We start from the raw sequence: 12,637 nt of genomic DNA, 5'->3' as shown, positions 1-12,637 counted from the left end.
TTTAAGCTTTTACTGCAGCAAATGGAGATTTTGGAAGTGATCCCATGGCCTAAAGAAGTGTCTAGTGCTGCGGGGTGTCCAACAGGCTGCTAGCTGCCAATCTGCAGGTGAGGGTCTCCTGGATGTTGACTCGGGTTTCCCATCATGTCAGGTATCATAGAATGGTTTGGGGTGGAAAGGACCTTAAGATCACCCAGTTCCAACCCCCTGACATGGGCAGGGACACCTCACACTAGACCATGTCACCCAAGGCTCTGTCCAACCTGGCCTTGAACACTGCCAGGGATGGAGCATTCACAACTACTCTGGGCACCCTGTGCCAGCACCTCAGCACCCTCACAGGGAAGAGCTTCTTCCTTAGATCCAACCTGAACTTCCCCTGTTGCAGTTTGAACCCATCACCCCTTATCCTATCACTCCAGTCCCTGATGAAGGTCCCTCTCCAGCATTCTTATAACCCCTTTCAGATACTGGAACCCTGGAGGTATCTCAAATAATATAAGATGCTTTGTTGAGGCAACTGAACACTGTTCGTAGCTAAAGCAGTCAGTGGCACCCTGTGAGCTGGCTCCCACCCATACCCAGGTCTGTCCGGTGCTACATTGCTAATGGTTTCCTTAGGAATGCTCAGGAACTCACTGCTTCCGAATGATGTGCCCCGTGTCGGCCCAGGTCAGTGTGATGCTGTAAGATCCATCTTTCAGCGTGATCCTTTCTGTGGTGATCTCCACTTTCAGGCCTTTCTTCTTGAAGTAAAACCCAATTTTGCCAAAGTACGTGTTGAGTTTCTTATTCTCTGTTTTCTTGGCCCCAACAATCTGCCCATTGACCACCACTCCTGTGGAGAGCAGAGAAGAAGATGTTGCCTATATCTTGGAGCATCACTTAGAGACTTGGAGTTCTGATCTCAGCAGGGAGTACCATGGGATCAGCAGAAACAGGAACCCCTCTTCCTCCATGTTGTTGTCTTGTCAGTCAAGAGAAGAGAGTAATTTATTATATCCCTTCTGATGCTACTGCTCCCCCCTTAGTATATTAATCTGGTGGGATCTGGTGTTAGGTCTTGCTGGTAGTGTGAGTATCAGTCCCTTGCTGTCTGTGAAAAGCATGGAGCAGACGGGCAGTGGAGCAATGGTACCACATCTCCAGCCCAGCTTAACCTGCCTCCAAATGCTCCTTGCTTGTCACATGTATTCCAGAAGGAAGATGCTGATAAAGAGGTAAAGTCCTCTGAGGGGAAGAGGCTGATTCCCTGTGATTCCTTTGGGAATACACTTGCACATTTTTATTCCCTGCCACTAGGGATGCATCCAGTTTTATTTCTCTTTGTACCCATCTACCACTTTCTTCTTTAAAGGTACAAATGAGAGAGGGGAATCCTCACCTACCATGGAGATTTCCCCACCTATCTTGGCTCCTTTCCCATTCTTTGGCCACCCTCACAGAAAAGTGTTCCCTCATAGCTCACTCCTACTCCCAGTTTCACCTTGTTGCAGCTTGTGTCTGTTGCCTCCTGTCCTTTAGCAATGCACTTGGAGATGTGTCAGGCTCCATCTTTACCTTCTGATTCGGTGGTTGTAGACAGCAACAAGATTGACCATGGGTCTTTTCTTGAGATTGACCAAACCCAGTGACCAAACCCAGCCTCTCCGTCCGTGTCCTGTGCTCCAGCCCCAAAATCATCTTGGTGGCCACCACTCAATTTGACCCAGTTTGTCAATGTCTTTCTTCTACTGGTAAGCCTCAAACTGGACACAATACTCCAGATGTGGAGGGAAATAACCACTTCCTTCAACCTGCTGGCCACACTCCTGTTAGCACATGGTTTTCCCTGTAGGCCTTTCCCCTGCTCCCTCAGAACACCTTTCAGACCTGTAAAATAAACCATGTTTTATTCCCTTACCAGTACCAGGATCAGAAACCAGGTTTAGGATCTTTCCAGGCTCTGAGTTGATATTGAAGCAGATGTTCCTTTGGCTCTTGGGCAGGTGTATGATGAAATGTGGGTCGTTGTCCACTGAAACATAGGAAAGACACAAGCATGAGCAGCAGGACAGACCTGCCTGGTCCAGCACACAAAGACTGGGATGCTTTCACTGGAGGATTTGGAAGCACTTTTGGGGACTCCTCAGTGTAGGACAAGGGCTCTTTCCACCCCTACAGTAGCTAAGGGAGTTCTCAGATGCTCCTCACAAAGCCCCTCAGACACTTACTCTTCATATACTTCTCCTGTTTAAGGAAAGGACATGACATTACTCTCTTGAGGAGCACTACTGGTCTAACTGGTCAGCTGCACACCAAGGTGCCATGAGCTCAACCTGGAGTTATAGAAGCCAAACTTTATCTCCTCATGATGGAAACCAGCCTCCAGGTGAGACCAAGGATCCATCTGGACACCAGTCAGACAGGGACACATCTTTGAGGCTTACATCCAGGACAGGACCTAAGGCATGGAAAGCAGGATTTGGGTGACACCTCTCTTCAAAACTGACATACATCCCCCATGCCCATCAATTGCCTATTTCTACAAGTGACACACTCCCAGGACATCAGTGTCTCAAACTAAGAAGCTCTCAGCCATGTTGCAAGTCCATCCCCCCATACTGATGTTGGGTAAAGATACATCCTGCTACCAAGTCCTCTGAGCAATTCAATCCAGGACTTGTTCTCACAGTATGTTTAACACCCTGGTGGGATTGGGCCCCTCTGGAAGCCATACATTCCTTAAAATGTGCCTCAAAAGGGACAAACACCTGCACCTCCATCACCGAAGGCAACTGCCTCCGATCTTGTCTTGCAATGCAAAGCACTGCCCACCTCTTGGTTTAGGGGTGGTTGGCATCTCAGAGACATGCCCATACTCCATGTTGCCCATGGGGATAGCCAGGCCAGCTCCCACTCATTCAGTGCTGTTCCTCATCTTTTGGACCTTTTTAACTCCTTCCATGCACTAGACGAATCCTAGACCCTTGACCAGGAATGACTTTGCAGGAAGCGGCGGGGAAGAGGTGAAGGAGCTTTTGAATGTCTTCAATCTTTTAAATACACTAAGTCTCTTGAATATAGCCCTCAATCATTCTTTCCTTATGCTTGATCTTCCTGAACATGATGCCAAGGCCTGTTCTGATCAATGTTTCCAGGAATAAAAAGAATTTCAACTGCCAAATACAAGTATAAGTTGGACAGGTAACAGCCTTGCTCACCTTCTTCTCCAAGCAGTTTCTTGACTAACCAAAACCTTAACTTAACCCCTGAGCTATGCTGAGGAGGAGTTTGGTAGCTCTTTGTTTGGTAGCTGTGTAAATACACACATCTGCACTCAAGCAGGCTCCCAGAGTTATTGCAGTTACACTACTTTTATAGGCAGTGGTTCTCACAGCTGGTTTGTGTAAGTAGGCACTAAACTGTGGCAAAGGCCCAAGTATTAACAGGATCCATCAGTCATCAGTGCATTCAGAGATGTCTATCTGCCACAGAACATTCATCTGTCATTTACCATGGGAGTAACTTTACATTAGCTTTGCTACTGCAGAGAAGCTGAGTGTGAGCTCAGTGAACAGCCTCAGCTGCAGGGAAGCACACAGCAGATGGGGCCACTGGGCCCTGTTAGAATCCCAGCCTGGTTTGGGTTGGAAGGAACCTTAAAGCTCCTCCAGCTCCAACCCCCTGCCCCGGGCAGGGACACCTTCCACTAGAGCAGGTTGCTCCAAGCCCCTGTGTCCAACCTGGCCTTGAACAGTGCCAGGGATGGGGCAGCCACAGCTTCTCTGGGCACCCTGTGCCAGCGCCTCAGCACCCTCACAGGGAAGAGCTTCTTAATATCTAATCTAAATGCATCCTGTAGGATACATACGCTGTAAGCTAAATCTCATACTTGTAACTTAGAGCATATTTTTACAGATTGATATGTTCAGAGTCAAAATAACTCAGTATTTCATGAAGAAAAGCTGGATCCTCGAGAGCTGAATGTTAACAGAGGTTGTATTAAGAACCCTTCATGCTGATGTCCTCTGCAACAGCAGTGAAGTAGCTTCATCAGCTTAGTCACAGCAGTGGATTTATTCTCTTGCAGACTAGCCCCTAAGTGAAGACACAGCTTGTACAACAATTCAGAAAGCTCTACAAGAAGAATAAAGACAATTTATAGGCTCCTCCATCATTACTGCACTTGGCATCCTGTCACAGCAGCTGGAATTCCAAAAGTTACCGGTAACTTTGGTTATATCACTTTTATTTGTGTTTTAGGTGATGAATGTTGCTGTCTGGTGTTTCTCTGCAGAGAAATACTGTAGCTCTTACCTCTGTTTATGCTCAGAGAGGACACTGGAGGACTTCTTTGCTCAGGCATGAAGCTGACTGGTACAGCTGTGAGATTGGCCCAGGGGGGGATGCCTTTGTTGTTATTAGGTGCATTTGGAGTTAATCCTAGAGTACCTGTTAAAGGAGAGTCATAAGTAGGTTTTTGTTAGTGCTAACACATTTAATAGTGTAATTTTTAAAGTAATGCAGCGGATCAGAGCCTGATGTTATTATACCAATGTAAAGCAGGCACAAACCTCATTGCAACCGACAGATTTGTATAAGGAAGTTAGGATGGATTTATCCCAGTGTCTCTACCAGAGGAACATGACTTACCAGGGTATTTGAGCTCACCATAAGCTATTGGTGAAAAATGTGAACAGGCCTCACTTTAGCAAAGCCCTTAATCATAGAATCACAGAAAGGACCTTAAGATCATCCCGTTCCAACCCCTCTGCGATAGGCAGGGACACCTCACGCTAGACCGTGTTACCCAAGGCTCTGTCCAACCTGGCCTTGAACACTGCCAGGGATGGAGCATTTATCACCTCTATGGAAGGGCTTAAGTGTTTTGCCAAATAAAAAGCTGATATTAAAATATTTAGCAGGTGGTAAAAGCTTTGCTGAGTTGGGTCCTGAGATAAAGGTACCTGAGAAAAGGCAGGACTCTTTCTGCATGCCCTAGGATGACCCACATCAATAAAGCTGCAAATAACATCCCTTAATGTGTCCCCTTCTGCTAGAGTCTCTCTGCCTTTGCCATGATGGAGGCAGGAGAGTGTAACATGTTCTTTCTCCCACTTAGTTCATAAACCGATATGATTTTAAATGATCCATTAAACTTGGTTTGTTTAATATGTTGGGCTGAAAACAAGAGGAGCTGAAGCAGAGCATGTATTCACATCTGCTGGCCCTGCTCTGTAGAGGAGTAAGGAGTGAAAGGAGGTGATGAACTAAAGCAGGACAGAAGATTGCACAGCTAGATCTAAATCCCTGTTGACACCTTCTTTCTTGAACCCCTAATTCGAATCATAGACTGGTTTTACTCAGGCAGTGTTATCTCCATGAGCACAGTTACATGTGCAGATAATACAGGAACTAAAACCTGGACAGAGGCTTCTGATTTTCCAGGTGATGTGAATTTCACAGACTGTTGTGCATGAAGCAGCTCTCCCATGCACAGTCCAGTTTTGCAATGTCTGGCATGATAAGGAACAATTAGTCCTTTGAGAAGTGAGTGATTTCAGTGGAAGGCACAGTCTCTGTCTATGAAGACAGGGCAGCTCTAGTGGGAGTTGCATAAAGACAGACAGGAAGATCTATTTCAGATTACCCATTCCATGCCTTGTATATGCAAACCTTTTGGTATAATCTATGTATTGCACAATCCTAACATAGACACACTTTGATATTAGTTTTGCAAGCTCTGTCCTCTGCTAAGGTTCAAGAGACATGTCCCACTGTCCCTGAAATCCACAGATGCCTTCACCCTGATTTCGGTGCTGTTAAGTTTTGACTATTCCATCAAACACAAAGACACAAGAACCTATATTAAAATTACTCAAATCCTCTTCATCATCTAAATCGAGATAATTATAGTCTGAATTAGTCAGCTGGTGCCACTATGATGAATTCATTATACATGAATGCAACACATGCTATTTCTGTGCTGAATGGTTTGGTGGCTATGGGTTGTAGCATGCAGTATAAATAACAACTCTTCAATTTCTCTTTGAGTCTCAGCTGCAGACCTTAAAATTGAAAAGAAGACTAAATAAACCTAAAAATAACAATTGACAGACATCAGAACCCCATTTCATCGAACCAGAATCAGGACTTTGTTAGAGTTATCCAGGAGCTCGAGATCTGGAAATGCAGGACGTGCTTGGAGTTTCACTTCTAGTGTGGAATGACAGCTGGATGATGGTGCCTGCTGGTGTGAAGTTGCTTCTTTCCTTCAGAACCAGCTGTAAACTCTCCCATTTATTAATAGGTTTTAATTCACTACACTCAATTGTTCAAGAAGCTGATCTTTCACTTTCATTGCATGGCACTGGCAGTGTTTTCTTGACAGCAACAGTTGTGCTTTTTCAAACCCTTGACTTGTGAGGGTGCAAAATAGCTGCTAAGTTTGTTTGGAAGCACATGGCTGTGCAGGGGTGACACGGGATATGCTGAACACCCACAGATGTCAACAGCCACTGCTCTGAGACTGACTCTACCAGAACAAGCCAACCCCGCCTCATTTGGCTGGACATAAGGTTGCTGTAACAAGGACTTTGGAACATGTATTGAAGTAATGGATTTAAATCCAGAAGTTGAATTAATGAGGGATTCTGTGGTTACGACGACTCAGATTCCATATGGGCTGGTGACTGGTTTATAAATCTTAGGAAGCTTCCAAGGCTTAAAAGGGGTGATAAAATATGGTTTAGTCAATTCTACAGGGAACTAGACATCTCTGTCCCAGTAAGAAGACATTCAGCTTGTGACATTGTAGGCTTATTGGAAACCTTATCATTGCAACATTGGCACATTCGGTCCTCACTGAAGCCAATGGCTCCAAAAAGCACTTGTATAACAGGATGCTCTCAGACTGTCTGAAGATATGGTCAGCTTTCACTGAAGATACAGGTTATCCTATAAGCACAAATACCTGGAGTGAACAATGAACACAGATGTTCTTCCAACTGAAGAAGAACAAAGCCAGAATGAGAGGTAGAGTGATGGGCAGACTGAGACACTGACCTTGGCAGCAGCCCCTCCTGGGGTCTTTGGGCTGGTCTGCCAGCATTATCTCATCCTTCTCAGGGTTCTCTATCAGCATAGCTGTGAAGGGGGTAACAATATGATGGTCAAGAGACATCTGTAGGATGGATTTGGTGATGTTTCTCTTCAAAGCTGCAGTGGGGGCTGTGTTTCTGGGTGGAAAATGAGACAGAAGGCATGGTTAGCAGCTCCGCGGGGTAGCTGCTGTGACAGTTCCTCCACAGAGTGGTCACAGAGCCAAACTGGTAGGTGGTGCAAGAAGGAAAGTTTGGTGGCCTGTGTGAATGCGCTCTCCATAGGAAGAGCTTCTCAAGGAAGCCCAGTCCATCTCCTGGTCTCAGCAGAGGGCCTCTTTCTGCTTCAGAGGGGATTCATCCTGAACTGCTCCATACCTTTTACTCAGGCTCCGTAAGGCAAATTTCCCATTGGTTTCATTCACTCAGCCAGGTCTGTTTGACCCTTATTCATCTACTTAGCTGTTCCCAAACTCTATTCCCTGATATCTGTGAGTGCTAATAGGAGGAATTCACATGAAGACATCACCTACCTCTGTTTTGATTTGTTTACCTTACCCTTTGGAAACCCTGATGGCTGTGAAACACCTCATGGCTGTGCTCTCAGAGTGAACCAGATTGCTCTCAAGCTTCTCTTCCCTCCCATCACATCACATTTCTTCTCACCTCTCTGCCAGCATCTGGTTGACAGTAAGATAGGCCCACAGCTTCTTAGTGAATTCAGGATCTGCATATTTGTCTTTCTTCATGAAGCCATCCAGTTCTTCAACATCTCGCAGGGTTTCCATGACGAGCTCTGCATTTGCCTGTGCAATCAAGGAGAAGGAAAGATAATGGAGGGTGAGCCAGGAGAATGTGGCAGCACTGAGTTCTCCTTTCAGCATGGTTGGCAGTAAGGACCCACTCTGGTTCTGCCCATGGTCACTTCCAGATCAGAAAATCCCAGCACTGTTGGCCCAAATGCCATGGGGAGGGGAGCTGTAGCAAGAGGGTCTCCTGTTAAAGACACTTTTGTGACAGTGGAGTAAAAATAGGTAAAGGAGCTGCCAGCAGCAGCCAAAGAGGGTTCTACCACATGCCAGAAGAAGAGGCTTATAACAGAGCTCTGCTATCCTCCCCTCAGGCTTTTTCACATCCAATTCCTACTGAGGAACAGGAACCAAATTTACCTTCTCCCACAGACCCATGGACTGCACTGTTTTGTCAGGATATTGAACGTGTTTGATTTTTTCCCAACAATTAACAAAGTCCTGGAAGAGTGCCAATAGTTCGGTCCCTCCTCGGAAAGGAGGATCTGGATCCCACCCATCCCACTCCACCCTGAAGAGCAGCCCTGAAAACATGGGGAAAGTCTCATCACACGTGCCACAAGGCAGAGCATAAAAGCACAGCGCTAGGACTTGACACAGTGCAGATCCACCAGCTTGAACTCCCCAAGAGTGGGATGATGAAAGGAGCTATGTTAGGGGATCAACCTTGCACCTTCACAAAGCATGAAGGGAGGACTCCATAGGCTTAGTCTGGTTTGTAATTGAATGTTATATGGTACGTATATTAGAAGGAATATTAGAAGGAAGTTCCTTAGAAGGAAGTTTCCTCTGGCAGGCTGCAGGACTATTCATTGCTGTAGTTGTAGTGAGACATTGTTGGACAAACCTCTCATGAGTTTCCACATGCTCCCACCCAGAACCCAAGTGGACAAATAACCTCCAGCAAGGAGACTGTGCACACGAGTGAATAACCAGCCCAAACTGCAGGAGCAGTGCCTATGGACACCTCTGCTCACCGCTGTCGCTGTGACGATGCTTTCCAAGTGCTGCAGGTTTTCTGTGTCGACCTTCCCTGCCACTACTATCTCCGAGCCACCAAAGTAGTTGTGGAAGCTGCTCTGGGTGACGTCTGACACTGACTCCTGGGGGTAGTTGAACTGAACCTTCTTCAGGAGTGGGGTGGAGACCTGATTGTAGAAATTCTGAGATGGAAGGAGACAGAGAAGTGAGTGTTGTACCCAACACAACCCCCCCATCTGCCTGCTCTTACTGAAAGGACAGCAGGTGACAAGAGCTGAAGCTCTAATGGTCAAGTGGGACTTTCCTGGTTCCCAAGAATAGAGACTTCTTTATCCTTGGATCTTAGTGCACTTGTAAGAGGGCAAAGCAAGAAGATGTGGTCCAAGCAGTAAGATCTGGTAGAAGTCAAAGGATGGTCAGAAGCCCATGGGCTGTGTTCTTCCTAGATGTAAAAGGCTTGAACACAAGTGTATCTGGGCCATATATATGGGCCATAAGTGTATATGGTCAGGTCTTGGCTACTGTGCAAGTCACACGCTGCTTCCCACCTCATTCTTGCCAAAAACTAGACCTGTATCTCACTTGTATTCACTTCTCTGCTGTAGACTGTCTACCTTTTTCTGTTGTACCTGGCTGACGTGAACTGGATGTGTGCACAGCTGGGTTTAGCATATGAGACCAGGGAGGGACAACAGGTACTCAGACAATACTATGGGTGGAGGCTGTCTCATACTGAGGGGCTACACTCTCAGAGCTGCTGTTTTTGGCAGGACACTATGATAGTGTGTCCTATTATGCCTGCATTGGGAAAGAAGTATGAGAAGCCTGCACAGGTGATGAAACCAGTGAAGAGGAACAGAACAAGAACAAACAGAGCAAAATGAATGTTTGCTCATCAGCAATTGCTGCTCACAGATTTGGAGCCAGAGCCTCTTAGAACTGAACTTTTTCTTACTCTCGAAAAGTTTGGGTTATCATTTAACATTTATATCTAGGCCTTTTTCTAGTGCTGAAGTGGCCTGAGGTAAAATCCAGGCCTTAATTTTAACTCCGAAAATCTTTCTTTTTATGGTTAGGACTGTTTTATAGACTATAAATCCTACACAGAGCAGTAAAGTGTGTATTACAGTTACAAAGCTTGTAACTATAATGTAACTTAAGCACTTTAGATCACCACCTTGCAGGACTTTCCAGAAGAAAGAGTGCTTTTTCTGATGAGCAGATCACCCTGTAACTCTGTGGAGTTTCCCAGCTCCACAGCTGTGAACAGAACTGGAGGGCTTCAGAGGCAAGGAGCCGGAAACGCACCTTCATTTGGGCAGAAGTCTCCTGATTCCCAAAAATCCTCTGGGCCATGCCACGGTTGTCAGTCGCGATTCTCTGCAGGAAATCGTAATCTACATCAAACCCAATCCCAAGGCAGAAGAGAGAAAACTCATCCTTGATGCTCTGCTTCACGTTCTTCTGGATCGTTGTCAGCTTTAGCTCACCTTGGGGAGACACAAAGGGTGACATCCATCTGAGCAGTGGAGGAAGTCTCCAACGTAAGCACATTCATGCTCTTCCAGTGGTTTTGATTCTCTCTTAGTATAAGGGAAACCTGGACAACTAACCCAGGTGTTGAATCTCCATTTTGCTTTGTCTACAGTGAGATTTGAGCTTCTCCTGGATGGAGGATAACGAATTGTTTCCACTGAAGTTGATTCCTTTGAACTCTGTTTTTGGTATCTGATGCATGTTCTTTGTCTATCCAGGACTCTTATTAACTTCCTGGGGAGTATGTAATTGTAACACATCCAGACTTCTCACTGGATTACTCCTTCAAGCTCTCTGAACACTAAGACATCCCCATAAAGGTTTTAATTGGTTTCTTGTACTTAAGATGTTTTCTGCCTTTAATGTCAGCCTCTTCTGGGCTGGCAGCTTGCAGTAAGTGATTGCTTTCAACCTGTACCAAATCCAATCAGAATTAATTTGTTTTCTACTTTATTTTCCTGATTTTGATGTTACATGTGGGACTGAATAAATCTTTGTGGACAAAGATCATTGGAAGAGGATATTTTTAATAAGGTTCTTGTGATTACCTGTCCTACAGGACTTGTGCATCTGTAATTGCAAGAAGTGCATAACTTGCATGACATAATCTGCTCATCTTTCCAAAGCTTCCCTGCAAAGCCCCATGGCACCTATAGCACTTGGCAAAAGAGCATCACAGGCATTGGAAGAAAGTGGAATAGAACTTAACTTACTGTCAAGTGTCTACATGTTGCATGCTTTTCTCAGGCTAATCCCTCTGGCCTTTATTCTCTCCTAAAGCAGGATCCTTACCTACTGTCGGGTCTCCATCAGACACCAGTACGATCATGGAGACTGAGCTAGGGTCCAACATGCCTAAGTTTTGGGCTTCATTCAGGATGAATGTGGCTCGGAGAAGAGCTTCGTTGATATTCGTGCCTGTCAAAGACACAATGAAGAAAACAAGTTGGATTCTTGTTGAGTTTCTTGTCAAATCCATATTAGTTCTGAGATTCTAGTGGAATTAATCAGCATGGATCAGACCTGAAACTGGGGCAGCAAACCCCCTTCTCCGTGATGCTCACAACACATCTGCTGGCACTGTGGTTCTCTTTTTCATCCCAGGCTGCAATCTTTATGTGCCCCCACCCATTCCCCATCACTAATTCCAGTGACACCATTTGTGGTGTTGGGAACTATTTGCTGTGGGAGAAGTAGTTGGTTTGCTGGCAGATGATTGAATGAGAACATGAAGAAACCTTCTTTTCTGGCATCAGCCTGTTCTTTGGATATCTCGATTGGTAAAGAAGAGGTAGATGTTTATTGAGCCTATCTAAAGGTTTGGCTTGTGGCACAGAAGGGACAGAGTAAGAAATTAGCAAAAGAGAAACAGGATTAGTCAGAAAATAGGTATTTTCTTTCTCAAGAAAAATTATTAGTGCCTTCAGGGACAGGATAACAAAATGCTGCTTTACAAAGTAACTTTCCTGGATGGGAGCAGGTCTCTTAGCTTATCTGCCAACTCTTTTGGGGTAACAAAGCTGGGCTTATGAGGCACTCATACCTCCAACATGGATCCTATTCCCAGCACACTGATGATCTGGGACAAGTCAGTAACTTTGTGTTGATTCTATTTTATGTGTTGCCAGTGAAAGGTTCTGGAAAGGAAGGTGCCACAGCGCCAGAAGACTCTGATGTTTGGGAGGGCCTCTACACGCAATCAGTGTACAAAGAACAGAACAACTAAACCACAACTGCACTTCAGAGAGCAATACATTGAAACGATCGTGATTCCTTCTGTACAAATAGCTCCAACACTACCAAATGAAGCATCTGAAGTGCTGTAAGGCTGAAAAAGGCAACTGCCCTTGTTTATTAGACAGGCATGAGGCACAAAGCATGTGAGCAGTTTGCCCAGGGTGGCACTTGGTAGATTATAGAACTGTTTAGGTTGGAAAAGACCTTTAAGATCATTGAGTCCAACCATTAACCCAGCACTGCCAAGGCCACCATGGAACCATGCCCCCAAAAGCCACATCTACATGTCTTTTAAATACCTCCAGGAAGGAAGATCACTTCCCTGGTCCTGCTGGCCACAATATTTCTGATATAAGTCAGGATGTTCTTGTCCTTCTTGGCCATCTGGGCACCAGCTGGCTCATGGTCAGCCAGCTATTGACTGACACAGGTTGATCCTTTACCACTGGGCAGCTTTCCCGCCACTCTTCCCCAAGCCTGTAGTGTTGCAGG

At 45.6% G+C, this 12,637-nt stretch overlaps 1 protein-coding gene across 1 annotated transcript in view; it reads right to left on the bottom strand.

Annotated features, from left to right (window-relative positions):
- The window catches only part of ITIH2 (inter-alpha-trypsin inhibitor heavy chain 2), a 29,207-nt gene that overhangs the window by 1,808 nt on the left and 14,762 nt on the right, over positions 1 to 12,637 (bottom strand). Inside the window, exons 11-18 of the mRNA XM_010023102.1 lie at positions 11,201 to 11,326; positions 10,181 to 10,362; positions 8,869 to 9,054; positions 7,749 to 7,888; positions 7,048 to 7,220; positions 4,300 to 4,434; positions 1,904 to 2,017; positions 640 to 838 (exon numbers count right to left, since the gene is read on the bottom strand). Of these exons, the coding sequence (XP_010021404.1) occupies positions 640 to 838; positions 1,904 to 2,017; positions 4,300 to 4,434; positions 7,048 to 7,220; positions 7,749 to 7,888; positions 8,869 to 9,054; positions 10,181 to 10,362; positions 11,201 to 11,326 (1,255 nt within the window). The remainder of the gene's footprint in view (positions 1 to 639; positions 839 to 1,903; positions 2,018 to 4,299; positions 4,435 to 7,047; positions 7,221 to 7,748; positions 7,889 to 8,868; positions 9,055 to 10,180; positions 10,363 to 11,200; positions 11,327 to 12,637) is intronic.

The sequence above is a fragment of the Nestor notabilis genome, unplaced genomic scaffold (genome assembly GCF_000696875.1).
Source record: "Nestor notabilis isolate BGI_N333 unplaced genomic scaffold, ASM69687v1 scaffold3121, whole genome shotgun sequence".
In the NCBI taxonomy this organism is placed as follows: domain Eukaryota; kingdom Metazoa; phylum Chordata; class Aves; order Psittaciformes; family Psittacidae; genus Nestor; species Nestor notabilis.
This window is presented reverse-complemented; position numbering and strand designations above follow the sequence as displayed.